The sequence below is a fragment of the Paroedura picta genome, unplaced genomic scaffold, assembly GCF_049243985.1.
Source record: "Paroedura picta isolate Pp20150507F unplaced genomic scaffold, Ppicta_v3.0 Ppicta_v3_sca21, whole genome shotgun sequence".
Classification (NCBI taxonomy): Eukaryota; Metazoa; Chordata; class Lepidosauria; order Squamata; family Gekkonidae; genus Paroedura; species Paroedura picta.
The window spans coordinates 4,261,193-4,287,372 of record NW_027518618.1 but is presented as its reverse complement, the minus strand read 5'-3'; the positions used below and the strand labels follow the sequence as shown (position 1 = coordinate 4,287,372).

The 26,180-nt window shown below is 56.8% G+C and overlaps 1 protein-coding gene across 4 annotated transcripts in view; it reads left to right on the top strand.

Annotated features, from left to right (window-relative positions):
* The window catches only part of MARK4 (microtubule affinity regulating kinase 4), a 50,297-nt gene that overhangs the window by 12,281 nt on the left and 11,836 nt on the right, over positions 1-26,180 (top strand). For 2 of the 4 annotated variants that reach the window (XM_077318592.1, XM_077318595.1), the window contains exons 2-14: positions 11,109-11,375; positions 13,738-13,791; positions 15,076-15,124; positions 17,432-17,497; positions 19,095-19,165; positions 19,409-19,465; positions 20,146-20,382; positions 20,623-20,742; positions 22,276-22,375; positions 22,578-22,687; positions 23,945-24,104; positions 24,734-24,948; positions 25,846-25,949. In XM_077318592.1, coding sequence (XP_077174707.1) covers positions 11,109-11,375; positions 13,738-13,791; positions 15,076-15,124; positions 17,432-17,497; positions 19,095-19,165; positions 19,409-19,465; positions 20,146-20,382; positions 20,623-20,742; positions 22,276-22,375; positions 22,578-22,687; positions 23,945-24,104; positions 24,734-24,948; positions 25,846-25,949 — 1,610 coding nt within the window. The remainder of the gene's footprint in view (positions 1-11,108; positions 11,376-13,737; positions 13,792-15,075; positions 15,125-17,431; positions 17,498-19,094; positions 19,166-19,408; positions 19,466-20,145; positions 20,383-20,622; positions 20,743-22,275; positions 22,376-22,577; positions 22,688-23,944; positions 24,105-24,733; positions 24,949-25,845; positions 25,950-26,180) is intronic. The other 2 variants (XM_077318593.1, XM_077318594.1) reach the window with 2 other exon arrangements.

The following is a 26,180-nucleotide window of genomic DNA, read 5'->3' as shown; positions in this document are numbered from 1 at the left end:
AAGGAAGAAGAGGAGCTGGGATTTCTGTACCCCACTTCTTGCTACCGGGAGGTGTCCCAAAGCAGCTCACCATCATTTTTGCTTCGTCTCCCTACAACAGAGACCCTGTGCTATATTGAAGGCTGAGAGAGCTCTGAAAGAACTGTGACTGGTCCAAGGTCACCCAGAGGGCTGCATGTAGAGGAGGAGCAGTGGGAAATCTCACCCGGTTCTTCAGTTTGGAGGCTGCCACTCTTAAGTCTCTTGAAGTGGAGAAACTGGAGTGTGTCCAGAGGATGGCTATGAAGATGGTGAGGGGTATGGAGAGCAAGTTGTAGGAAGAAAGGTTGAGGGAGCCTGGTCTGTTTAGCCTGGAGAGAAGACGACTGAGAGGGGATCTGATAACCGTCAGCTTGGTGGTGTGGTTAGGAGTGTGGACTAATCTGGCATGCCGAGCGATTCTGCTGGGTTTGATTCTAATCTGGCATGCCAAGTTCAATTCCCCACATGCAGCCAGCTGGGTGACCTTGGGCTCCCCACAGCCCTGATAAAACTGTTCTGACCGGGCAGTGATATCAGGGCTCTCTCAGCCTCCCCTCCCTCACAGGGTGTCTGTTGTGGGGAGAGGAAAGGAAGGCGATTGGAAGCCGCTTTGATCCTCTTTTGGGGAGAGAAAAGCGGCATCTAAGAACCAACTCTTCTTCAGATTTCTGATGGGCTGTCATATAGAACAGTAGTCCTCAACCCCCGGTCCAGGGACTGGGACCGGTCGGTGGATCAATCGATACTGGGCCACGGCTCCTCCTCGTCCTCCTCCCCGGCTGCTGCCTCGGGGGCTGCGCTGCCACTCTGCTGCCAGCTCACCTTTGGGGCTCTCCAGCGGTCGCCATGGCTGGGGCTCCCCCTTGGCATGGCACTGCACAGCTGGTACTGGCAGTGCCCCCCAGTGGGCGGCATGAAGTCAGGGGCGCTGGCGAGAAAGCAAGTGGAGCAGGGGCTCAGGTGGTGGCGATATCCCTCGGCAAAAGACTACCCCCCTCCCCAGGTCTCAGTAAAATTGTCAAGCGTTGACCGGTCGCTGGTGATTAAAAGGTTGGGGACCGCTGATATAGAAGATGGAGCAGAATTGTTCTTTCTTGCCCCAGAGGGACAGACCAGAATGAATGGGATGAAATTAATTCAAAAGAATTTTTGGCTAAACATCTGGAAAAAGTGCCTGACAATTAGAGCGGTTCCTCAGTGGAACAGGCTTCCTCGGGAGGTGGTGGGTTCTCCTCCTTTGTAAGTTTTTAAGCAGAGGTTAGATAGTCATCTGACAGAAATGCTGATTTTATGGACTCAGGCAGATGGGGAGTGGGTGGGCAGGAAGGGGTGTGCCAGGGTTTGTCTCTTGTGGCCCTTCCTTGCACCTCCAGGAAATTACTGATAACCACTGTGGGATGGGAGGTGAATTTCCTCCAGGCTTGGCTGGATTCTGGAAATGTTGGGAGGGGGGGAGCGTGAAATTAGGATCACTGTGGGAGGCAGGCAGTTGTGAGTTTCCTGCATTGTGCAGAGGGTTGGACTAAATGACCCTGAAGGTTCCTTCCAACTATGATTATCTGAAGTCTCTGCAAATTATTTATTATATATTTGTTTACCGCTATCCCAAGGCTCAGGGTGGTTCACATGGAACATAAACAATACATGGAGCTTGTTTCTTCATAACATATAAGTGGACTGTAACAATACTAACAATAAAAATAGTAACCTTAGCTAATTCATAACAGTTCAGACAGGTCCATGGTTCAGGTGTTTGGGTTTTGGGAGGGAGATTCAGGGGCCCTGCAGATGTTACTGATTCTGGTCCACACTCAACCAAATCTCTGGCAGAAGAGCTCCTTTTTGCAGGCCCTGCGGAACTGTTTAAGCTCCGTCAGGGCCCTGATCTCTTCTGGGAGCTCGTTCCACCAGGTGAGTGAGGGGCAGGACAGAGAAGACCTTGGTTGAGGTCAAGCGAGTTTGTTTTGGGGCAGGGATGACTAGCCAGTTGGTGGGGGCAGAGCGTAAAGCTCTTTTGGGGGCAGAAAGCAGAAAGATAGTCCCTATCGCCTTAAAGGTAATTACCAGAACTTTTAGCCTGATCCAGAATTCAACTGGTAGCAATTGCAGCTGATGGAGGATGGGCCAAATGTGGAACCTCCACAGTGTTACCGGGAGGACCCTGGCCGCAGCATTTTGAACAAGCTGTAGTTTCCGGATCAAGGTTAAGGGCAGGCCTGCGTAGAGCGACTCGCAAAAGTCCGGTCTAGAGGTGACCGTCTCGTGGATCACTGTGGCCAGGTGTTCCAGGGCCAGGTAGGGCGCTAGTAAGTTGGCTTAGCAGAGGTGGTAAAATGCCAGCTGTGCGACCTGGGCTTCCGTTATAAGGGAAGCATCCAAGATCACACCCAGGTTCCTGGCGGAGTGGGCCACTGACTGCTGTATCTCGTCCAGGGTGGGCAGGCGTGCTTCCTCCCATGGTCCCTTCCTACCCAGCCACAGGACCTCCGTCTTTGAAGGATTGGGCTTCAGGCGACTCTGCTTGAGCCATCTCATCACCGCTTCCAGGCAGCTGGCTAATGCCTCTGGGGGAGAGTCAGGGCAGCCATCCATCAGAAGGAGGAGCTCAGGAGGCACTTCCTCAGGAGTAAATGTTTGGCTCATTCTTATTATGTTCTGAGATCAGTGGCCAAAAATCCCAAAATCATAGAGTTGAACATCACTCATTGGAAGCATAAAATATCCTGTACAAAAAATGCACTAGTAATAATGCTAAAATTATTAAAACACTAGACTGTGTTTTTCTGCCTCATTAAACTGGCCAAAGCACAGAATCTTGCTCCCCTAAGGGCTGTTTCATTGATATAGTCAGCAAGAAGAATAGTATAAAATAATTTGATCATCCGGGATATTTGGACAGAATTGGGTAAGGCAGCTCCAAAAGTCCTGGTAAAATCAGCAACATAAGAGACGGGAGCAAGTTTAGAAAAAGAAGAGCTGCTTTTTTGTACCCTGCTTTTAAGGAGTTACAAAATGTATTACAAGCATTCCCTTCCCTTCCTCTCCCCACACCAGACCCCCTGTGAGGGAGGTAGGGCCGAAAGAGCTCTAAGAGAACTGTAACAGGCCCAGGGTCACCTAGGTGGCTGCATGTGGAGGAGGAATGGGGAACCGCACCCAGTTCTCCAGTTTTGGAGCTGCCGATCTCAACCGCTATACCAGGCTGGCTTCCAAAGGCCACAGTGGGAAACGGGAACCCAGCGCATTCTCACAATCCCCTGCCACAGTTTGGCTCACTTTGCCCTCACTTGAGCTTTGAAGGGTGCTTTTAACAGGGCAGCTAACCGAGAACTGAGTTAGCTGGATCCAGTCAAGCCCCTTAGCAAGACAGCACAGCTTTTTGGCGAAATGGCGCACAACCTCCACTGACCACCCTGAGAAGAAGATCCCATGGCCAAATCCTCGCTCCTGCTAGGACGACAACAGTCCCCCGGTGAGTGGTGGGGAAACCACCTCACTGACTTCATGCCAAGAGCCCAGTGTGCTGCAGCAGTGAGGAGGGCCAACCCAATGTTATTGAGGATGAGGAAGGGGATGGAGAATAAAAGTGGCCCATATTGTCATGCATAGATGGCAGGTGTGGCCAGCTTGGTGTGGCGCAAGGGTGGTCAACCTGTGGCCCTCCAGATGTCCATGGACTACAATTCCCATGAGCCCCTGCCAGCAAATGCTGGCAGGGACTCATGGGAATTGTAGTCCATGGACATCTGGAGGACCACAGGTTGACTACCCCTGTGGATGGTTGCTTCTAATCTGGCGAGTGGGTTGGCTTTCCCGCTCCTCCACATGCAGCCAGCTGGAAGACCTTGGGCTTGTCACAGCCTTAATAGTGCTGTTCTTTCACAGCAGTCGGGCCCACCAACCTTCTAGCATGTCTGATGTGGGGAGAGGAAGGGAAGGCGATTATAAGCAGTTTAGAGACTCATTCTGTCCGAGAAAAGTGGCATATAAGAACCAACTCTTCTTCATTTGGAAGACTCTGTACAGTTCTGCTCACTGTATCTCAAGGAGGAGATGGCAGAGCAGTAAAAAGTGCAGTGCTCTTGGAGAACAGGTGAAGAGCCATAAGATGGGAGGTGGGCAAATGTTGTCCCCATCTATAAGAAGGGAAAAGGAGGATCCGGGTAACTACTGACCCATCAGCTTGATGTCGATAGCTGGCAAAAGTTTAGAACAAATCATCAAACAGACAGTCCTTGAGCAGCTACGGTGGATGGCTGTAATTACTAAAAGTCAGCAAGGCGTTCTCAAGGACAAGCCATGTCAGACTAACCTCATCTCCTTTTTTGAGAAAGTTACTACCTTTCAAGATCAGAGGAATGCTGTGGACATAGTGTGTCTTGATTTCAGTAAGGCTTTTGATAAGGTTCCGCATGATATTCTTATTGGCAAGTTGGTAAAATGCAGTATGGATCCTAATTCTGTCAGGTGGATTGCTAACTGGTTGACAGATTACACCCAAAGGGTGCTTAGAATCATAGAGTTGGAAGGGATCTCATGGGTCATCTAGTCCAACCCCCTGCACTATGCAGGAAATGGAATTTCTTTTGCATTATTTTCATCCCATTGGATCTGGTCCGTTTCTCCAGGGCTAGAGGGAACAACTCTTCTCCATCCTCCATATGGCACCCTTTTAAAGACTTGAAGATGGTTATCAGATCCCCTCTCAGTCGTCTCCTCTCCAGGCTAAACAGACCAAGCTCCCCCAATCTTTCTTGATATGTCTTGGTCTCCAAACCCCTTACCCTCTTTGTTGCCCTCCTCTGGACACGTTCCAGTTTGTCAACATCCCTCTTCAACTGGGGTGCCCAAAACTGAACACAGGACTCCAAGTGAGGCCGAACCAGAGCAGAGTACAGGTGTATGGTTCATCATCTTCTTGAGAGGAGGGACGACTGGAGAGCCTCAGGGGTCTGTCCTGGGCCCTGTGTGGTTCAACATATTCCTAAAGGATTTGGATGAAGGAATAGTTGGGGTACATTAATTTTGGAGATGACACTAAACCGGGAGAAGTAGCAAACACACCAGAAGACAGAATCAGAATACAAGATGGTCTTGACAGGCTAGCAAACTGGGCTAAAATTAAAATGAATTTTAATAGTGAAAAATGTAAAGTTCTGCATTTAGGTAGGAAAAATCAAAAGCATCCCTATAGGATGGGTGAGACTTGTCTTGGCAGTAGTACAAGTGAAAAGATGCTGGGGGTCTTAGTAAACCAGACTCTGAACATGAGTCAGCAGTGTGACTTGGTAGCTTACAGGCAAACAGGATTTTGGGCTGTTTTAACAGAACTATAGTGTCCAGATCACGCCAGGTGATGATCCTGCCAGTCAGGATCCTCAGGAGGTGGTGGGTTCCTCAGGAGGTGGTGGGTTCTCCTTCTTTAGAAGTTCTTAAGCAGAGGCTAGATGTCATCTGACAGAAATGCTGATTTTATGGACTCAGGCAGATGGGGAGTGGGTGGGCAGGAAGGGATGTGCCAGCGTTTGTCTCTTGTGGCCCTTCCTTGCACACCCAGGGAATTGCTGATTGTGGGATGGGAGGTGAAGTCCCTCCAGGCCAGGCTGGATTCTGGAGAGTGTTGGTGGGAGGAGATAATTTGGGCATGAAATTGGGGATCACTGTGGGTAGGCAGGTAGTTGTGAGTTCCTGCATTGTGCAGAAGGCTGGACTAGATGACCTTGGAGATTTCTTCCGACTCTGATCCTATGATTCTAAGGGGGCAACTGAGAGGATGAGGGGGCTGGAGCCCTTGGAGGAAAATCTGGAATAATCGGGGGCTTTTCCATTTAGGAAAGAGATGACTGAAGGGGGACATGATAGTAGTAGAAAACTAGGTAAGGAGTGGAGAGCTCTGACAAAGAGAAATTCCTCTCCCACAGGAAGAGACTGGAGGACATTCAATGAAGCTGACCAGCAGGAGGTTCAGGGGGGACCAAAGGAAATACTACTTTACATAGAAAGCAATTAAAATGTGGAATTCGCTGCCAGAGGGTGTAGGGATGGCCACAGGGATAAACAGCTTTAAAGGGGGATTGGAAAGATTCATGGCTACTAGCCATGGGGATTAAGAGGAACCTGCTTATTCAGAGGCACTAAGCCTCTGACTCCCAGAGCCCGGAGGCAACATCCGGGGAAGGCCTCGGCCTCCGTGCCCCGTTGTCGGCCCTCCAGGGGAACTGGCTGGCCCCTGGGTGAGACGGGAGGCTGGACTGGATGGGCCCTCCCTGGTCTGACCCAGCAAGGCTCTCCTGATGTCCTTAGGAAGGCCTCGGCCTCCCTGCCTTGTGGCTGGCCCTCCAGAGGAACTGGCTGGCCCCTGGGTGAGACTGGAGGCTGGACTGGAGGGACCCTCCCTGGTCTGACCCAGCAAGGCTCTCCTGATGTCCTTAGGAAGGCCTCGGCCTCCCTGCCTTGTGGCTGGCCCTCCAGGCTGGCCCCTGGGTGAGACGGGAGGCTGGACTGGAGGGACCCTCCCTGGTCTGACCCAGCAAGGCTCTCCTGATGTCCTTAGGAAGGCCTCGGCCTCCCTGCCTTGTGGCTGGCCCTCCAGAGGAACTGGCTGGCCCCTGGGTGAGACGGGAGGCTGGACTGGAGGGACCCTCCCTGGCCTGACCCAGCAGGGCTCTTCTGAGGGTCTTCTCAGGGGAAGGCCTAGGCCTCCCTGCCCTGTGGCTGGCCCTGGGTGAGACGGGAGGCTGGACTGGAGGGACCCTCCCTGGTCTGACCCAGCAGGGCTCCCCTGATGTCCTTAGGAAGGCCTCGGCCTCTCTGCCCTGTGGCTGGCCCTGCAGAAGAACTGGCTGGCCCCTGGGTGAGATGGGAGGCTGGACTGAATGGGCCCTCCCTGGCCTGACCCAGCAGGGCTCTTCTGATGTCCTTAGGAAGGCCTCGGCCTCTGCCCTGTTGCTGGCCCTCCAGAGGAACTGGCTGACCCCTGGGGGAGACGGGAGGCTGGACTGGATGGGCCCTCCCTGGTCGGATCCTTGGAGAGGCCTAGGAGAGTCTGTGTGTGTGTTTATGCTTGGAGTGGGGCTGAGGCTCATTGGAAGAGCCCCCGCTGGACATGCAGAGGGTCAAAGTTAAATCCCCAGCATCTCCCATATCCAAAAGGACCAGTCAGGGGATGATGGGGAAATCCCGCTGTCTGGCTAAGATCCTAGAAAGCCGCTGCCAGCCTGAGCAGGCAATGCTGACCTGGCTGCATCAGTGGCCTGACTGGGAAGGAGTCGGCTTCTTGTGCCCGTGGCGCAGGGGTGGGAGGTCTGTTTGGCTTGCTGCATCTGCTGGCCTCTCGTCCCAGGCCCCTGGGGTGCAGAGCTCCCTTTGGGATCTCCAGCGGGGCGGGTGGGGGCCCACGTTGCCTGCCTCAGCCCGGATGCAAAACTGCAGCTGTAGCACTCTGGCCCTCCAGGATATGACGGCACCGTTTGTGAGCCTGGCTCAGCTCCAGCGCTAATCACCACCTTTGTGTCTCCGGCAGGCCGGAGGGGCCCACCCCTTCGCCCTGCTGTGCACCAGCGCTGCCTGGCTGCCGGGGGAGGGAAGGCCCCGCCCCGAGAGGGCCAGCATTTCAGGTTGGTTTTCATGCCAAGCAGACCAACGTGAGGCAGGCGGCACCTGCCCTGCAGAGGTCTGGATTTCGAAACTGGTTGAGGGAGCTTGTGTCACGCTCTGCTGGCGTCGGAAGGAAGCCACTCTGGCCACCACTCTGGAGGGTGGTGGAGGTGAGGCCTGGGGCAGGGGGCTTGGCTCCAACCCCCCCCCCCCGACGGAACTGGGCTGGGGGAGCCAAAACCCCCCCCATTTCGGCTCCTGTGGCATCTCCGCTTGGGCTGTGGGAAACCCAAGAGATCTGGGGCGAGTCCCACACGCTCAGCCCAAAAGACCTTATAGGGTTGGTGTGAGGATAAAATGAAGGGCAGGAGGACATTATCATAGAATCATAGAGTTGGAAGGGCCCTCCTGGGCCATCTAGTCCAACCCCCTGCACTGTGCAGGACACTCACAACCCTCTCGCTCCTCCACTGTCACCTGCCACCCCCTTGAGCCTTCCCAGAATCAGCCTCTCCGTCAGATGGCCATCCAGCTTCTGCTTAAAAATCTCCAAAGATGGAGAACCCACCACCTCCCGAGGAAGCCTGTTCCACTGAGGAATCGCTTTGACTGTCAGAAACTTCTTCCAGAGGTTTAGACGGAATTTCTTTTGAATTAATATCATCCCATTGGTTCTAGTCTGTCCCTCCCGGGCAAGAGAGAACAACTCTGCTCCATCCTCCATACGGCAGCCTTTTAAATACTTGATGGTTATCAGATCCCCTCTCTGTCGTCTCCTCTCCAGGCTAAACAGACCGAGCTCCCCCAACCTTTCTTCATACGTCTTGGTCTCCAAACCCCTCACCATCTTTGTTGTCCTCCTCCTGACACGCTCCAGTTTGTCTACCTCCCTCTTCAACTGGGGTGCCCAAAACTGAACACAGGACTCCAAGTGAGGCCGAACCAGAGCAGAGTAATGCGGTACCATCCCCTCCCGTGATCTGGACACGATACTCCGTTTGATACAGCCCAAAATCCCATTTGCCTTTTTAGCCACTGAGTCACACTGCTGACTCATGTTCAATGTATGGTCTACTAAAACTCCTAGATCCTTTTCGCACATGCTACTGCCAAGACAAGCCTCCCCCATCTTATATTGGTGTATTTGGTTTTTCCTACCTAAATGCAGAACTTTACATTTGTCCCTATTGAACTTCATTTTATTCAGTTTAGCTCACTTCTCAAGCCTATCAAGATCATCCTGTATTCTGTTGCTGTCTTCAGTTGTGTTTGCTACCCCTCCCAGTTTAGTATCGTCTGCAAATGTAATAAGTATCCCCCCTAATCCCTCATCCAAATCATTTATAAATGTGTTGAACAACACAGGCCCCAGGACAGATCCTTGGGGGACTCCACTTGTCCCTCTTCTCCAAGAAGCTGCTGAACCATTAACAAGTTCCCTCTGGGTAAGATTTGTCAACCGGTTATTGATCCACCTGACAGAATTAGGATCCAGACCGCATTTTACCAACTCGTCAACAAGAATATCACGTGGAACCTTATTAGTTGTTCTAGGTCCCTACTGGGGAGCAGGCAGTGGGGCAGAAATGAATAAATGTTATACGATGGGAGCATAAATGCTTTCACAGCGGCCCCCATCAATGGCTTTTTCATAGGATTCATCTGTTGGGGCAGGCCTGGCAGTAGCCGCTGGTCATGGCAGCTCAGAATGGAGCCTCCAGGTTCAGGGTAGACTGCCTTTCAGCATCTTCCTCTCCCTCCCTCCCTCCCTCTCCCTCCCTCTCTCTTCCTCTCTCCCCCCTCCCTCTGCCCCTCCAATTACCTGCTTCCTTGCTCCCAAGACACTGGCCATTGCTGGCCACGGAGCACCAGGTTACCAGAACTTTCACTTGGTTCTCCCTCCCTCTCCCTCCCTCTCCCTCACTCACTCTTTCTCCCTCCCTCCCTCTGTCTCTGTCTCTGTCTCTGTCTCTCTTTCACACGCACACAGTGCTGGAATTTGGGTTTCTCAGGCAAGAAAGTGTGGCTTGTTTAACCCGAGGTACGTTTAGACTCTGGGGCTAGAGTTCTGTGCGTGTTTGTTGGTGCACAAGTGCATTAGGCCCACATCTCATAAGGTTTTGTCTGTTTCTGCCACAAGCCTTGCAGGTGATCTTTGGTGTGTGTGTTTTGTTGGTGTTTTCAAAGCCAGGAGTGGATGGATGGAGGGGGGGGGGCGATAGGGAGGTCTGTGGCAGTGGGAGATCCCAGGGGCAGTGCAAGTTGTAGCCGTCTTCCGTCTTCTGCCTCCTCTGCAGCTCCAGAGCAGCTGTTGATGTTGATCCCCATAATCTCTTTGGACTAAAGATCTTTTGCTTTCTAATCTCATTAAGGCTCCCGGCTTCCCTGGAGGGGATCCCTGCGATCTGTAACCTGCAGCCCAGGGAGGAGGTGACAATAGCTCACTGGGCTAGGAATCCCCCCTTTCCTCTGGGCATACAGTGGGGGGGGGGAGCAGCTGTCAATTTCCTGCATTGTACAGGAGGTTGGACTAGATGACCTTGGGGTTTCCCGTTCTACACTATGCTTGCCGAAATGACACTTCGCTTTCATGGAACGTGTGATGGAGCGGAGGGGGCAAGAGGTCCCGAGGGCATGTGCAAAGGGTTTCTGCCCTCCCCCCCCACTCTGTGGATCCTGGATCTTTGGGATTGGAAGAAAAGGCAGCCACAGAGACATTGGTCTGGGGAGCGTGAGCCTCTGAGCCTCACTTGAGGCACGTTGCATTGCCCAGAACGGGGTTTATAGAAGATAAAAATAAAATTGGGGCATTTTGGTTTCTGGAGAACCAAGGGCTCTCTTAAGTCTTGGGTGCAGTTTGGCTCTAGGGAAGGGAGGTTTTAGGCCCTGCGCAGGGAGGAAGTGGAGGGACCAGCTTCCCTGGAACGTTTGCTTGGCATGCTGTAAGTCCCAGGTTCAATTTCTGGCCTTTCCAATTAAAAGGGTGAGGCAGGAGGGGATGGGGAAGACCTCAGCCTGAGACCCTGGAGAGCTGTGGAGAGGGACTGTGGCTCAGGGGCAGAGCCTCTGCTTGGCAGGAGGAAGGTCCCCGGTTCAGTCCCCAGCAGCATCTCCAGCTGAAAGGACCAGGCAGGAGGGGATGGGGAAGACCTCTGCCTGAGACCCTGGACACAGGCCATAGCTCAATGGAAGAGCCTCTGCTTGGCATGTAGAAGGTCCCAGGTTCAATCCCCAGCAGCATCTCCAGTTAAAAGGGCCAGGCAGGAGGGGGTGGGAAAGACCTCCACCCTAGACCCGAGAGAGAGAGAGAGGCTGCCAGTCTGAGCAGGTGATGCTCCCCTGGATGGGCCAAGGGCCTCATTCATCACAAGGCCATCTCACCTGTGATGTGTAGAGGGTTTTTATGCATCTCACCCCCTGATCCCAGCTTCTCCTGCCCTTTGTGCTCCTGACTGTCCCCCCTGGGTGACGCCACCCTCTCTCCCCTCCAGCACCAACGCTGCCCTGTGGTGACGCTGGACCCTGCGCCCAACCCGGCGACGCCCCCCCTCTCCCCGCAGCCCTCCACCCTGGCCAGCAGCCGCTCCGAGAAGGGCTCGTCATGGTCCAGCCGCTCCCTGGGCGCCCGCTGCCGGAACTCCATTGCCTCCTGTGCCGACGAGCAGCCCCACATCGGCAACTACCGCCTGCTGAAGACCATCGGGAAGGGGAACTTCGCCAAGGTCAAGCTGGCCCGCCACATCCTCACGGGTAGAGAGGTGAGCGGGGGGAGGGCCGTTCGCTGTGGGGCAGGGGGGCCCGGATGACACTGGCCTCAAGGACCCTTGCGGGGTGCCCGGGATTCGGGATCCGATTATTTCAGCATGGCGCAGTGCTTGGCATGGTGGTCAAGAGCAGAAGTCTCTAACCTGGAGACCTGGGCTTGATTCCCCTCCTCCGTGTGTAGTCAGCTGGGTGATCTGCCACCGTTATCTGAGAGCTGTTCTCACAGAGCAGTTCTCTTAGAGCTCTCTCAGCCTCTTCCTACCCCACAGGGGGTATGTTGTGGAGGGGAGAAGGGATGTTTGTTTGTGAGTTGCTTTGGGACTCCTTTGGACAGTGAAAAGCTGGGTATGAAAACATCAGGTCTTCTTCTTAATAAAATCAGACCAGGCCCAGGTTCAAATCCAGCCTGTGCCTTGGAAGCTGTGTGGATGGCCTTGGGCCGTTCTCTCCTCCTAAGCTACCTCTGCCTTGGATCTGCATTTCATAACTTTAATGGAATATCTAAGTCAGGGGTAGTCAAACTGCGGCCCTCCAGATGTCCACGGACTACAATTCCCACAAGCCCCTGCCAGCATTCGCTGGCAGGGGCTCGTGGGGATTGTAGTCCGTGGACATCTGGAGGGCCGCAGTTTGACTGCCCCTGATCTAAGTGAATTAAAAAATTCCTGCATTGTACAGGAGGTCGGACTAGACTGTGTGTAGTCCACCTTTTCCACTCAAAGTGGATTCAACCATCGATACGAGCACAATGACAGCGCAAGGGTTACAGAGAGCGGGATAATCGTAGCGTAGGAGACATCCTGCAGAGTGCAGAGAAACAGTTTTACCCCAGTAGAAAAACAGGGAGGGCCAAGAGTGAGAAAGAGGCAGCAAACCAATAATCCCACCCAAAACACGGCTATTCTTGGCTGCGGTCCCCGTGCTTTTATAAAGTGCCTTCCCCAGTGGGTCCTGGGGAGAAATGGGAAGTCCTTCGCCCTGGGGGCGGGGGCATGAGCAGGGAAGAGGGACGTGGTGGAGCCAGAGGGGAGTAACCATGCCGGAGAGGGGCTTGGGGCACCTTCCGTAGGAGGAGAGCGGAAGAGTCAGGGGCTTTTCCACTTAGAAAAGAGGCCACTAAAAGGGGCGGGGGGGAAGGAGGGAGGTTTATAAAATTATGCATGAGGTGGAAAGATCTCCCAAAATGCTGAGGCTCTAGAACAGCCAAGGAAGCTGTTGGGTTCAGGACGGAGAAAGGGAGAGACTCCTTTGGCAGCCAGAGGATGTAGTGATGGCCACAAGAATAAAACCGCTTTGAAAAGGGGATTAGGCAGGTTCATGTAGGACAAGTCTGTCAGTGGGGATTAGCCACAGCGATGGAGGGGAACCTCCATATTCAGAGGCAGTCAACCTCTGAATTCCAGAGCCAGGAGGCATCATCAGGGGTAGACTTCAGCCTCCCTGCCCTGTGGCTGGCCCTCCAGAGGAACTGGCTGGCCCCTGGGTGAGGCGGGAGGCTGGACTGGATGGGCCCTCCCTGGTCTGACTCAGCAGGGCTCCCCTGATGTCCTTAGGAAGGGCTTGGCCTCCCTGCCCTGTGGCTGGCCCTCCAGGGGAACTGGCTGGCTCCTGGGAGAGAAGGGAGGCTGAACTGGATGGACCCCTGGCCTGACCCAGCAGGGCTCCCCTGATGTCCTTAGGAAGGCCTTGGCCTCCCTGCCCTGTGGCTGGCCCTGCAGAGGAACTGGCTGGCCCCTGGGTGAGATGGGAGGCTGGACTGGCTGGGCCCTCCCTGGTCTGACCCAGCAGGGCTCTCCTGATGTCCTTAGGAAGGCCTCGGCCTCCCTGCCCTGTGGCTGGCCCTGCAGAGGAACTGGCTGGCCCCTGGGTGAGAAGGGAGGCTGGACTGGATGGGCCCTCCCTGGCCTGACCCAGCAGGGCTCCCCTGATGTCCTTAGGAAGGCCTTGGCCTCCCTGCCCTGTGGCTGGTCCTCCAGAGGAACTGGCTGGCCCCTGGGTGAGACGGGAGGCTAGACTGGATGGGCCCTCCCTGGCCTGACCCAGCAGGGCTCTTACAAATGCCTTGGCCTCTCTCACAGGTCTGTTGTGGGGAGAGGAGGAAAAAAGGGTTTGTAAGCTGCTTGGAGAGTCCTTTGGGGAACAAAAAGCAGGGGGTGAGGAGAAGGCCAGCTCTGCTTCCTCTGTGGAGCTCAGCCAGAACTGGCCCACATTGCCCAGGCCTTGTGCCCAATCGTGGGAGCGGACGGAGAGGGGGGGCTGTTTGCCCGTCATGGGTGTGGATGAGGGCTGAGCCCCCCTCCCCCAGCCCCCTCTTTCCCCTCCAGAGCCTGATTCCCTCCCCTTGATTTCTTCCAGGTGGCCATCAAAATAATCGACAAGACTCAGCTGAACCCCACAAGCCTGCAGAAGGTGGGTGCTTGGGGGAGGGGGTGCAGAGCATGGGCTGGGCAGCATTCTGCCTTCCCCCAGGTGGTAGGGGCCAGAAGACCCCCCCCTTCAGCAAAGTGGTTTTCTGCATGGTGCTTCAGATGAGCCAGGATGTCAAGCAGGGATTTGCCGTAGGAGATTGCTGGGCCAGCCTTCCTTACAGGATTGTTGTGAGGCTAGAATGCGGGACGGTGTGGGATGGGATGAGACGAGACAGGAGGAGGGGTTGGGGGCCGCAAGGCTTGCAGCCCTGATTACTGTGGAGCGCCACGTTGAAGTGGAAATCCTGAGGATACGGAGCGTGCCCAGCAGCCCCGTACCGGACCCCCACGCAAGCACCCCCTGGGGCACTGTTGGCCTGGCACCCCCCAGCTCCCCTCCCCTGCCCTGTGCTGGCTTGGGGAGGTCTCTTTCTCCGCCAGCCGGCCTCCCATCTGAGGAAGGCAGCCCCCCTCGAGGTTGACCCTTCTCCCCCAGCGGCTCCAATTGATGCCACTTGGCGCTCTCCTTGTCCTCCCCGCCCCTCCCGTCCCCTCCTTAATTAGCACAGGGAGTCCAAGTTGGTCGCTGTGGTAACGCCAGCTCGTACCAGATCCCTGTCGTGCTGAGGGGGAGTTGGGGGGGGGGTTGTTGCTAATTAGCGGCTGGAGTTTCCAGGACAAATGCGCCGGGAGGGGACGGAGAAGGCGCGGATTGTGATGCTCCCCCCCAAAGAAAAGAATTAGTCATTTCCCCAGCTGGAGGGGGAGGAACTTGGATCCAGGTTGCTGATGTGCCCCATAACCTCTGCCCTCCAACTTCCCCTCTTCTCCCCCCCCCAATTGAAATGCGAGCTCTCCCTATCCCCATTTATTGCCAGCAGACCTAGTGACGGCTGTGATAATAAATCCTAAAACGAATAATAAATCCTAGAAGGGTCCTTGGGGGAGGGGGGGAGCCCAGGGGCTGCCAGCCCCTCCCCCTGCCAAATCCCCCCCCCCCAACACTTACTTACCTGCAAGTAGGGTGTCAGGGGCCAGTCTGGAGTGACAGCATGGCAGCAAGGAGCTGCGATCCACTCCAGCAAATGAGCCAAACTGTAGACTTGCCACTGGGCCATTTGGGGCTCGGCCCCCTGCCTAGAGGTTAGCCGTCAAAGGCCACAGAGCAGCGCTTAAGAGTAGGGAGTCAGTGGGGTAAACGGGGCCTCCTGCCTTGGAGGGTGCCCCTGCAGGGGGGAGGGAGAGCAGCCTGACTCCCTTGTTCCTCTCCCTCTTCTCTTTGCAGCTCTTCCGGGAAGTGAGAATTATGAAGGGTCTGAATCACCCCAATATCGGTAAGGAGCCTGGTGGGGCACCTCTGTCCCTCCCCATACTTGGGTGCTTGTCAGCAAGGGGGGAGCTCAAGGGACAGGGACGTCTTTGCCCCAAGGGGGGGGACAGTGCACATCCCAGAAGCCGACAGTGGCACCCTGTAGGTCAAGAACTTGGCGCTAAAATTTCTGCCTCTGAGCACCTGGGCTTCCATTCATTCTCAAGGTTTCTTCCTCTTGTGGCTTGGCAAAAACAGAAGGCATTTGTGACAATCCAGTGCAAGGTCACAAGCAGAGCGCCAGAGGTGGGCCTCAGAGGCAGGAGTTCTGATTCTCTGTCATCCCCCCCCTGGGGGGGCCATAACAATTTCACTGTCAGCTGAACCCTGTTGTGGGGTAAAAGTTGGAGAATTCCCCATGTTGTGTGAAACAGAGAGCTATTGCAAGGGCTGCCTCATGATTGCAGGAAAGGCAGGGCGTGCGGGGGCAGGGGCTGCCACGGCTGTGGGAACCCCCCCCCCCCTGCCCACCCCATGACTCCAGGAAGTAGTTGTGCAGAACAAGCCAGCCCGGCTTGATGGGCACGATTTATTCTGGTCACAATCTGGCTTTTTTGTTTGCATGGAGCACGTTCAGGCTGATTGGGGCGGCCTGTGAATGTGGCCGGTCCCTGCTGGTGGGAGGCTGCCGTGTCAAAGGCAGCGGCCGCTCCCTTGAGCTGGCAGGATGCGGGACACCGGGCCAAAGCCTTTCAGGGACTGAAAGAGCCAAGAGGGGCCGTGGCTCAGGGGAACAGCAGCCACAAAGGCCTCAGCCGGAGACTCTGGAGAGCCATGGAGAGGGGCCGTGTCTCAGGGGCAGAGCCTCTGCTTGGCAGGCAGGAGGTCCCAGGTTCAATCCCCACCATCTCCAGTGAAAAGGGCCAGGCAGGAGGTGGTGGGAAATACCTTCATGTGGGACCCTGGAGAGCCATGGAGATGGGGCATAGCTCAAGAGCAGAGTCCCCACTTGGTATGCAGAAGGTCCCAGGTTCAATCCCCACCATCTCCAGTGAAAAGGACCAGGCAGGAGGAGATGGGAAAGACCTCGGCCTGAGACCCTGGAGAGCCATAGCTCAGTGGCAGAGCCTCTGCTTGGCAGGCAGAAGGTCTCAGGATCTGGCCCCAGAACACGTAGCCACAGTGATCCCTGCAATGGTCACCTCCAGGCCCAATGACTGTCACTCACTCTATGCAGGCCTTCCTTTCCCAGACCCGGGAGTTACAATCGGTCCAGAGTACAGTTGCCAGGTAAGGGCCCCATGGAGAACACATATGAGACCAGTTCCCCATCAGCTGCACTGCCCTGGTTACCAGTTGAGTTCCAGATCAGGCTTAAGGTGCTGGTTATAGCCTTTAAGACAGGGGTAGTCAAACTGCAACCATCCAGATGTCCATGGACTACAATTCCCATGAGCCCCTGCCAGCGAACACTCATGGGAATTGTTGTCCATGGACATCTGGAGGGCCGCAGTTTGACTACGCCTGCTTTAAGGCCTTACGTGGTCGGGGACCTGTGACTCTGAAGGACGGCCTCTCCAGGTACATCCCCCCAGCATATGCTCTCTGCTCAGCTAAGGCCAACTTACTGGTGGGGCAGGCCCCAAAGAGTTCAGCCCATCTGAGCCAGGCTAGAATCAGAATCCCATCAATTTCATGACTTACGGATGGAGCAAATATTTGGGTGTCTGTCTTAAAATTTTAACAGCCAAATTTTTAGATATTGGATTTTTAGATATTGAAACTCAAATTTTTAGATATTTTTAGATATTGAAACTCAAATACTTTGTTGAAACTCAAATACTTTGGCCACCTCATGAGAAGGAAGGACTCCCTGGAGAAGAGCCTAATGCTGGGAGCAATCGAGGGCAAAAGAAGAAGGGGACGACAGAGAATGAGGTGGCTGGATGGAGTCACTGAAGCAGTCGGTGCAAACTTAAATGGACTCTGGGGAATGGTAGCGGACAGGAAGGCCTGGAGGATCATTGTCCATGGGGTCGCGATGGGTCGGATACGACTTCGCAACTAACAACAACAACAACATATTCTGAGACTTATGTTTATAAAGCTGCTGTAAGCCACCCTGAGACCTCCCTGTAGGTGGGGCAGCCTGAAAGCCAAATAAAATAAGAATATAAATAAAATGGATCAAATCCCTGGTGGAAAGGCCCAGGCAGGAGCTGATGGGGAGGACCTCCGCCTGAGCCCTGCAGAGCGGCTGCCGGACCGGCCGGAACGGACCGAGAGTCTGATGGGATATGAGGCATCTTAATGTGTTGGGTCTCTGTTGCAGTGAAACTCTTTGAAGTGATAGAAACAGAGAAGACCCTCTACCTGGTGATGGAGTACGCCAGTGCTGGTAAGGACCCTCTGCTCTCTCGGCCCCCTCCCTTGCACTGTTCTTGTGGGGGAGAACTCCGGTGCTCTGGAGGGGGGCTCCGGGGGGTGCTCAGAGCCAAGCCAGAGGTGGTTTCGGCTGCCAGGGCTCCACAGCCGTCCCACGTGGGGGCAGGGAGCGCCAGGAAGCCGGCCTGCCTGGCCACCCAAACAAGCCGCTGCAGGCAGCACTTCTCTCCCCCTGTCTGGCTGCTCAGCCTCCCCGAATGGCTAAAATTATCCCCCATCTGTTCCAGCCCCCCCCAGCTTCCACCCCCACGGGAGCTGTGCCTACCTGGCAGCTGGCTGGGGAGGGGTGGGGGCAGCGCACTGGGCCAGGCTAATGTAAAAGAAACCTGAGGAAGATTGACAGATCCCCCCTTCCCTGTTTCTTGCGCCCGTCTCAGTGCTCCAGTGCCAAAGTGGCACCTGCCCAGAATTCATCTCTGCAAAGTGCTCAAGCGGCTCCCAGCCTGAGCAGGGCTGCAGATGTGGGGGGGGTGTGCCATCTTTGCCACCTGGGATGTGCTACCCCAAGTGGTCCCCTGTGCCAAAAATGGGCTATGCCAGGCAGGCAGCCTCCCGAGCTCTGAGTAGCTCCAGGCCTGTTCAGGCCGTGAAGTGGCTGCGTTGGGTGCCCCCCACCCCACCCCACCCAGGACCCTTGAGGAGTGCCTGGTCTTTAGTTGCCATCTCTTCCCAAGCAACGGGGCCTTTGAGAGCTAGCGTGGCGTGGCGGGGAAGAGGGGTCAGCCTCTCAACTGGAGACCTGGGCTTGATTCCTCGCTTCTACTCGACACGCAGGCTGCTGGGTGACCGTGAGCCAGACACAGCTCTCCGAGAGCTGTTCTCACAGAGCAGTTTTGGAGACCTCCCTCCACCTCACAGGGGGTCTGATGCAGGAAGAGGAGGGGGAGGGGTTTGGCAGCCACTTTGGGACTCCTGCAGGTCCTGGAAAGCGGGATGTGAAAGTCAATTCTTCTTCTTTTGTAAGTGGCAGCTGCTCCCGGAGGCCTTTTCCTGCCCACCTGCCGTTCTGCCTGCAGGCGCTTGCTCTGAACTCACCTGTGCCCTACAGGTGCACAAGAGGAGCTCCCTCCTCCAGGGACAAATGACCCCCCAGGGCTGGATCCAGGCGGTGCTTTTCTCCCAGGGAGGGGTCCTCCGTCAGCGGGGCAAAACTCTCCTGCTTCTTCCCGTTCATCTTCTCCCTGAAGGGTTTGGACAATGGCATGAAGGACAAATTTGGGGGCTCCATGGCCAGGAAGGGAAACAGGCAGCAGTGAATCCTCCCCTTCCGTTTGCGTATTGATCCGGATCCCACCCGGCAGATCGAAGATTTCCGGTTTAGTCCCAGGCCTCTCCGGTTAAAAGGTCGGGCAGAGGGAAGGGCCATGGAACTGCAGTGCCTGACAGCGACTGTGTGGGGTTTCCAAGCCATGGGGCATGCAGAGGGGGTTCCCCTTGCCCGCTGTTATTGGCCTCCTGCGATAGGACCACTTCCAGAGGGTGAGGACTGGCAGGAAGGGAACTGGTCTCGAGGCCTCTGAGCTGCTCCCTCCTCTTTTCCTTCCCTGCAGGAGAAGTCTTTGACTACCTCGTTTCTCATGGCCGCATGAAGGAGAAAGAAGCTCGCGCCAAGTTCAGACAGGTGCGGGGAACAGCTCCCGCTGCAGGGGGCAAAGGGGAGGGGGGCAGTCCTTCGCAGCGGGCAACTGGGGGGGGATGCATGCGGCCGGCCGACCGGCCTCTGGAGTGGAAGAATCAGTCCGTCTGGCCTGTGCTCCTTGCCTGAAGGGCAACAGGTGAAATTCCCTGGGGGTCCTGGCCAGCTGTAATGCTTGTGTGCACATTCAAAGAGATTTGTGACTCCCCTTCTGCCCCTCCCGCCTAGATTGTCTCGGCTGTCCACTATTGCCATCAGAAGAACATTGTGCACAGGGACCTGAAGGTAAGAAGACCCCTGGGTGCCCCCTCCCCACCTGAAATGCAGTTGCTTCCAGCTATTCTGGGTACCATGGAGGTCAGTGGGCTCAAAGCCCCCCATCCCCTCAGCTCATGACCCCCCCCCACAGCATGTCCTTCCACCCATTGTCCACTGAATGAACAAATATTCGTTGCTACTGGAGTTTTCAGGTTTTTAAAAAATAGTTTTTAAAGGGAAAGGGGCTTTTCGGGAGCACGAACACAACAGTTTATTGGCTGTTCTGTTTGAGTGACGGCCAGGGGCGGGAAGAAGTGCAGAAAAATATGGCCTTCTTTGTTGCGATTCTGGCGACACCGGAAACCTTTGGGGAATTAATAGACCGCTACTGGGACTTCAATATTCCGCTAGAATTGAAGGTGTGCGGAATGATGAAATTCCACTATTAAATATAGTGTTTCTGCATACTGCAAACATTTGGCAACATTGGTCGTTGTGCGGAATGGCCCTCAGAGTTCCTGTGGACTCTCCAGGGCTGGAAGAAACGCCAGCATTGGGGAATTAAAACAGCCATTCAGATTTGTACCAGGGCCTGTTGTTGGGGAAGAGTTTCCCAGCTGCCCCAGAAAGAAGGCCCTCTGTCCCTCTGTGGGGTCCCCGGGGGTCCTTCCTCACCCCGACCCTCCCCTCCCTTTCCCAATGCACAGGCCGAAAACCTCTTGCTGGATGCCGATGCCAACATTAAAATCGCCGACTTTGGGTTCAGCAACGAGTTCACGCTGGGCTCCAAGCTGGACACCTTCTGCGGCAGCCCCCCCTACGCCGCCCCGGAGCTCTTCCAAGGGAAGAAGTACGATGGGCCCGAGGTGGACATCTGGAGTCTGGGGGTGATCCTCTACACGCTCGTCAGCGGCTCCCTGCCCTTCGATGGGCAGAACCTCAAGGTGAGGCAGGGGACGGAGGGGGGGGGGCTGGAAGGCCCAGGACAGAGCCCCCAGGCTGGCCGGGGCTGGATTTCTGCAAACGGTTTCACTGGATGGGCATTCCCCCCCCGAAATGGTGGTGGGAAGTGTTGTCCAGTTGCCCCCCACTTACAGCTCATGTCGGCCTCCCAGGGGCACGGGGTGGGGTGGGGTGGAAGGCGACCGACTGACCGGCCGGCGCGTCTCTCTCGTCCGGTGCAGGAGCTGCGGGAGCGTGTCCTGCGGGGCAAGTACCGCGTGCCCTTCTACATGTCCACCGACTGCGAGAACATCCTGAGGCGCTTCCTGGTGCTCAACCCGGCCAAGCGCTGCACCCTCGAGGTGAGGAGCTCCCCGTGGCAGTGCTCCCGTTCCCTGCAGCTGGCGCTGCCTCCGTGGGCCGTGGCCCGCCTCCCCTCCCCTCCCCTCCCCTCCCCTCCCGGGGCCTGTAATTTGCCTAATCCACTCAGGGATAATGAGCGGGTGCCTTGGTTGGGGACCGCCCCCCCTCCCCTGCTCTTCTGCAGCCGAGGAGGGGGGGGCAGCGCTCTGCGTTTCCTTTCTTTCCCCGCCATGCAGAGGCAGGATTGGCTGTGCGCCAGGAGGGTGAGTTGCCCCTGAGGACGCACAGAGTGCCTCTCTCCCCACTGGGTGGAAGGCAGCCAGGAGCCCCTCTGCTGGGGGCACACAGAGCCCTCCGCCACTGTAGAGGAGTTGCCAGCCTCCAGCTGGGGCCTGGAGATCGCCCAGAATGACTGCTGCGCTCCAGGGACGGAGATCACGTGGGGGGGTGGGGGGTGGGGGGTGGGGGGGGGAGGTTGCTGCTTTGGAAGGCGGGCTCTGTGCCTTTATGCCCCCCACCCTCCAAGCCCCTCACCTGGCTCCACCATCAAAATCTACAAGGGGTGTCTCTTCCTAAAAAGTGAGCAGAGGGGAGGTGGCTTGAAAACAAGCAAACATGGAGGTGAATTTTTCCCTGGGTTGGGGGGGGGGGAGCTTTTCCAGCGTCTCCTCGGAAACCTGCTCGTTTTTGGAGAAAATTAATATTTGTGAAGACCTTCAAAAAGCTTGGCCCACTCAAGACGTACCTTTATTTGTGCTTAGTTGTAAGAGGGCTTTTATACCGCCCCTCCCTGCACGTGGGCTCAGGGCGGGTCACTCCATAAATGCTTCTGTTCAGCACAACAGCGCTAGACCCTGGGTAGCCCCAGGCCCAGCCAGCGAGTTTTCCAGGGCACGTCCAAGTGGCAAACGGGGAATGCTTCTGACAGTGGCGGACTGAGTTCAATATGTGCGATCCTTTATCCGTGGAAGCGGGCTGCTCCTTCCCTGCTCCAGCCACACCTGAATCTCTGCTCATGGCAAGATTTGTGTCCAGCCTCGTGCCTTCCGGCCTGTCGGGGGACAAAACTTAAGCCCCAGGGCCAGGGGGCAAGGGCTGCCGCTTGTTCTCTAGGCAAGGCCTGGAACTTGCCCAGCGTTTGATCCCTCGGCGACAGAGACCAGCCCCCTTAGAGAAAAGAGCTGCTTGGGGGGATGACCGGAGTGGGTGGCGGCCTCCTTCCCTAAGCTCCGCCCCTCCAAAATCTCCAGGTGTTTCCTGACTCAGAGTTGGCAGCCCTTCGGCAGTGGACACAGTTGCAGTTCTGCTTGTAGGAAACGTGGACATTCTTAAATAGGGTTGTTTGCTAACGCTGCCTAATTAATAAGCAGCACCGTAAAATCAGCGGCAGTTGGAGAGGGAAGGGCGTGCCGCGTAGATTTCGATCCCTCCCCCCCTGCATCTCCATTTCTATCCATTCCCAGAAACTCCCAGAAACTCCCTCTCTCCAGGCCTGTCCCTGACTCACCTCTCCCCATTCTGCCCTTTCGCAGCAAATTATGAAGGACAAGTGGATTAACATTGGCTACGAGGGAGAAGAACTGAAGCCCTACAAGGAGCCGGAAGAGGACTTTACGGACGCCAAGCGCATAGGTGCGGGCGCTCCCGTGGGAGGAGCGAGACCTTTGGGGGCCTCTGCTGAAGGGCTATGCAGGCCGGCCTTGGCTGGCGCCCGGAGGGGCACGGGGCAGGAGTCCCCTGAGTGGGGAAGGGGGCAGGGATGCTCCGGGATCTGCGTGGCTTGCCGGTCACCCCGTTTTCTTCCTCCTCCTCTCCCCCCCCCGGCCATCTCCAGAGGTGATGGTGGGCATGGGCTACACTCGTGACGAGATCAAGGAAGCCCTGACCAACCAAAAATACAACGAGGTCACGGCCACCTACCTCCTGCTGGGCAGGAAGACCGAGGTGAGGCCTGCTGGGGTGGGCGCTGGGGGGGGGGGGGAGGCCTGGGTGGCGACTGGGTGGCCGCAGGAGGGAGAGGAGCCCCCTCCCCAAGTCTGGCTAATCCAGCAATATGGGGGGGGGGAGTGGCCACACCTGGAACTCCCGCTTTCCCACGAAAGGCAACTGATCCTGCAGAGCCAGCTTGGTGTCGTGGTTAAGAGCAGCGGCCTCTAATCTGGGTTCGATTCCCCACTCCTCCACCTGCAGCTAGCCGGGTGACCTTGGGCCAGTCCCTCTGCCGTCCCCGCAGAGCTCTCTCAGGCTCACCCACCCCACAGGGTGTGTGTTGTGGGGGGAGGAAGGCGTTTTGAGACCCCTTTGGGCAGTGAAAGGCGGGGCTGCTTCTTCAGAGCTGCAGAATGGGCAACCGTAATGAAGAGGCTTGGGGACTTTCCCTGGTTGAAAAAAGGAAGAAGAGAAGGTGAAGAAGAAGAAGAAGAAGAGTTGGTTCTTATATGCCACTTTTCCCTACCCGAAGGAGGCTCAAAGCGGCTTACAGTCGCCTTCCCGTTCCTCTCCCCACAACAGACACCCTGTGGGGTGGGTGAGGCTGAGAGAGCCCTGATATCACTGAAGAAGAAGAGTTGGTTCTTATATGCCGCTTTTCCCTACCTGAAGGAGGCTCAAAGCGGCTTCCAGTCGCCTTCCCATTCCTCTCCCCACGACAGACACCCTGTGGGGTGGGTGAGGCTGAGAGAGCCCTGATATCACTGCCCGGTCAGAACAGCTTTATCAGTGCTGTGGGGAGCCCAAGGTCACCCAGCTGGCTGCATGTGGGGGAGTGGGGAATCTAACCCGGCATGCCAGATTAGAAGTCCGCACTCCTGACTACTACACCAAACTGGCTCTCAAGACAGAGGACCTAAGGGGGGGGGGGTGGCCCCGGGGGTCCAGGGCAGTCGCTTTTTCTGCTCTGGTGTTTGGAAGTCGGAAGCAGCTGGGTCCAGACAGGGCTTTGGCCAGAGATGCTTCTCATTAAATTTTGGATTGGCTATGCAGATTTCTTAAAATTGTTGCTTTGGCAGCAACTGCCACCACCTCACAGATCTGCACTGTGTACTGAAGTCAAGCCGTGGTGGCCATTTTGTGGCTGGCTGTGCCACACCTCCCGGCGCAACCTCTCTGGCTGGCCCACCTGCCCCCCCTCTCATTGGTGCTCTCTTCCCTTCCCCTTCCCCCCCCCCGGGAGGAGGGCTTGACCACCCGAGTGTCTCCCAGCAGGTGGAGGGGGGCGAGTCGCGCACGGGCAGCAGCCTCTCCCTGGCCCGGGTGCGGGCGCCCAGCGAGGTCTCCAACGGCACCAGCAAGGCCTCTTCGCACTCCAAGAGCCAGCGCAGCTCCTCCACGTACCACCGCCAGCGGCGGCACAGCGACTTCTGTGAGTGACCCCCATCGTGGCCCTAGCTTGGAGGCCGGCCTCCTCCCACCCCCACGGACCCTGGGCCTGGGCAGGGCTCTGCCCCCCACCTTGGAGGCCGGTCTCCTCCGCGGAGCCCCCAACCCAGTGCCCACCAAGGGTTGCGAGAAAGTGGGCGGGGCCTGGGGGGAACTCTTGCCCAGCAAACTGCCTGATTGGCCATTGCAGAAGTGTGCACAAGATTCTTCAGGCTGCAATGGGAGGTCCGTTGCGGCAGCCTTTTTGTGGCTGGCTCCACCTCCTGGGTCAGCCATTTTGTGGCTCCACCCATCACACCCAAGGGATTCCAAAGGTGCCCACAAGCATCAAAAGGTTGGGGGGGCACCCCTGTTCTGGTCCCGCGTAACTGTACAGATCTGAGGCTAGTCATTTCTGGTGTCTGGGAAGAAGCCAGGTGCTAAGCTGCCTTTGGGTTTTCAGTGCCAATTGGCCCCTTCCTCCGGACAGACCATCGGCGGGGCCAATCGGCAGGCGCGAAGATGGAAGGCTTTCCCATGGCTCTTCCATTTGGGGGGGGGTGTCCTCCATTCCAGCTCAAGGTTCACCCCGTGGGTCTCTCTCTCCCCCCCCTCCCCTGTCTCCCTCGGCAGGCGGCCCCTCCTCCGTCCCCATGCACCCCAAGCGGAGCCCCACCAGCACCGGGGACGGCGAGCTGAAGGAGGAGCGGATGCCCTCCCGCAAGGCCAGCTGTAGCGTCGTGAGCAGCGGACGCGGAATCCCGCCCTCCAGCCCCATGGTGAGCAGCGCAAACAACCCCAACCAGTCCGAGATCCCCGACCGGCGCAAGGATAGCGCCGTCAACACGGTGAGTTGGTGCCTCTCCAGCTCTGGGGTTTCCTGGGCCTCGGGCGCCCCCCTCCGCCTTTGGAGCCCAGAACCAAGGGACCAGCACTGCCAGTCTTCGAGGCTCACCCGCTCCTAGGCAGCCCTGCGGCGCTCCAAAGACCAGAGTGGGGCCCATTCTGCCCCCTCCTGCCCCCCATTACAGGACGGCACTAAAGTTCTCTGCAGCACCTCCACTGCTCTGCTTCCCTTTCTGGCCGTGCCAGGGAGCAGTGGGGCCCTTGGACACGGGCCGAGACCGACCGGGACTGGTGCCCACTTGGACTGAGCAGCGGACAGCTTTGGACGAGAGGCCCCCCCTCCCTGAGTTTTGCCCCCTCCCCATCCAATTGTCACTGGCTTCTCGGCTCCCCGGCCCCCCCAGTGGAGCTCTGATGGACATGTTCACGCTCCCTTGTGCTCCCTGGCTGGCTGGCTGGAGCCTGAAAAGCTCAATCGTGCATCCACCTCAGGAGGCGTCCGCCAAAGCCACTGACCTCGGGATTTTCAGGTACCCTGCATCTCCCTGCCGAGAGAATCCAAAAGCCCTCCTGGCTTCTGACCAGCGCAGTCCCGTGGCTCTTGGCCTGGGCAGCCCAGGCAAGCCGGAGTCTGCAAGCTAAGCAGGGCTGGCACGGGCAGGTATTTGGGTGGAGTCTGCCAAGGAGGTGGGTGGCAGGTCCTCCAAGGAGCGCCATGGGTCACAACGCAGAAGCGGGCACCAGCAAACCATCCCCACACATCCCTGGCCAGGCTTGCAGATGAGCCTCGGGCCCCCTGGCTAGATGACACCCCATACGATCAATCCAGAGAGGCCCCGTTGCTCAAGGGGATCTCCAGTCTCCTCCCAGCCTGAGTCTCTCCCTCCCTCTTGCTGCAGAACAACATCCCCTCCAGTATGATGACCCGGAGGAACACGTACGTGTGCACAGAGAGGCCCGGTGGGGACCGGCACTCGTTGCTCCAAAACGGGAAGGAGAACAGGTAGGCCTTGGAAAGAGCCGCTGGGAGGCCTGGGCCAATTCCCTCCTGCCCCAACCAAGACCTCAGCCTGCAGCCCCAGCCGAGGCCACGGGCGGCCCTGCCTCCTCCGGGGAAGGAGTGGGGCTCGCTGCAGAGGGCAGAGAAGGTGGGCTGGGTGGCCTGGAGGGCGGCAGAGGCCCCCTGCCCACACTGTGCCGAGGCTAGCGTGAAAGAGCGCAGGGCCTCCGTTCC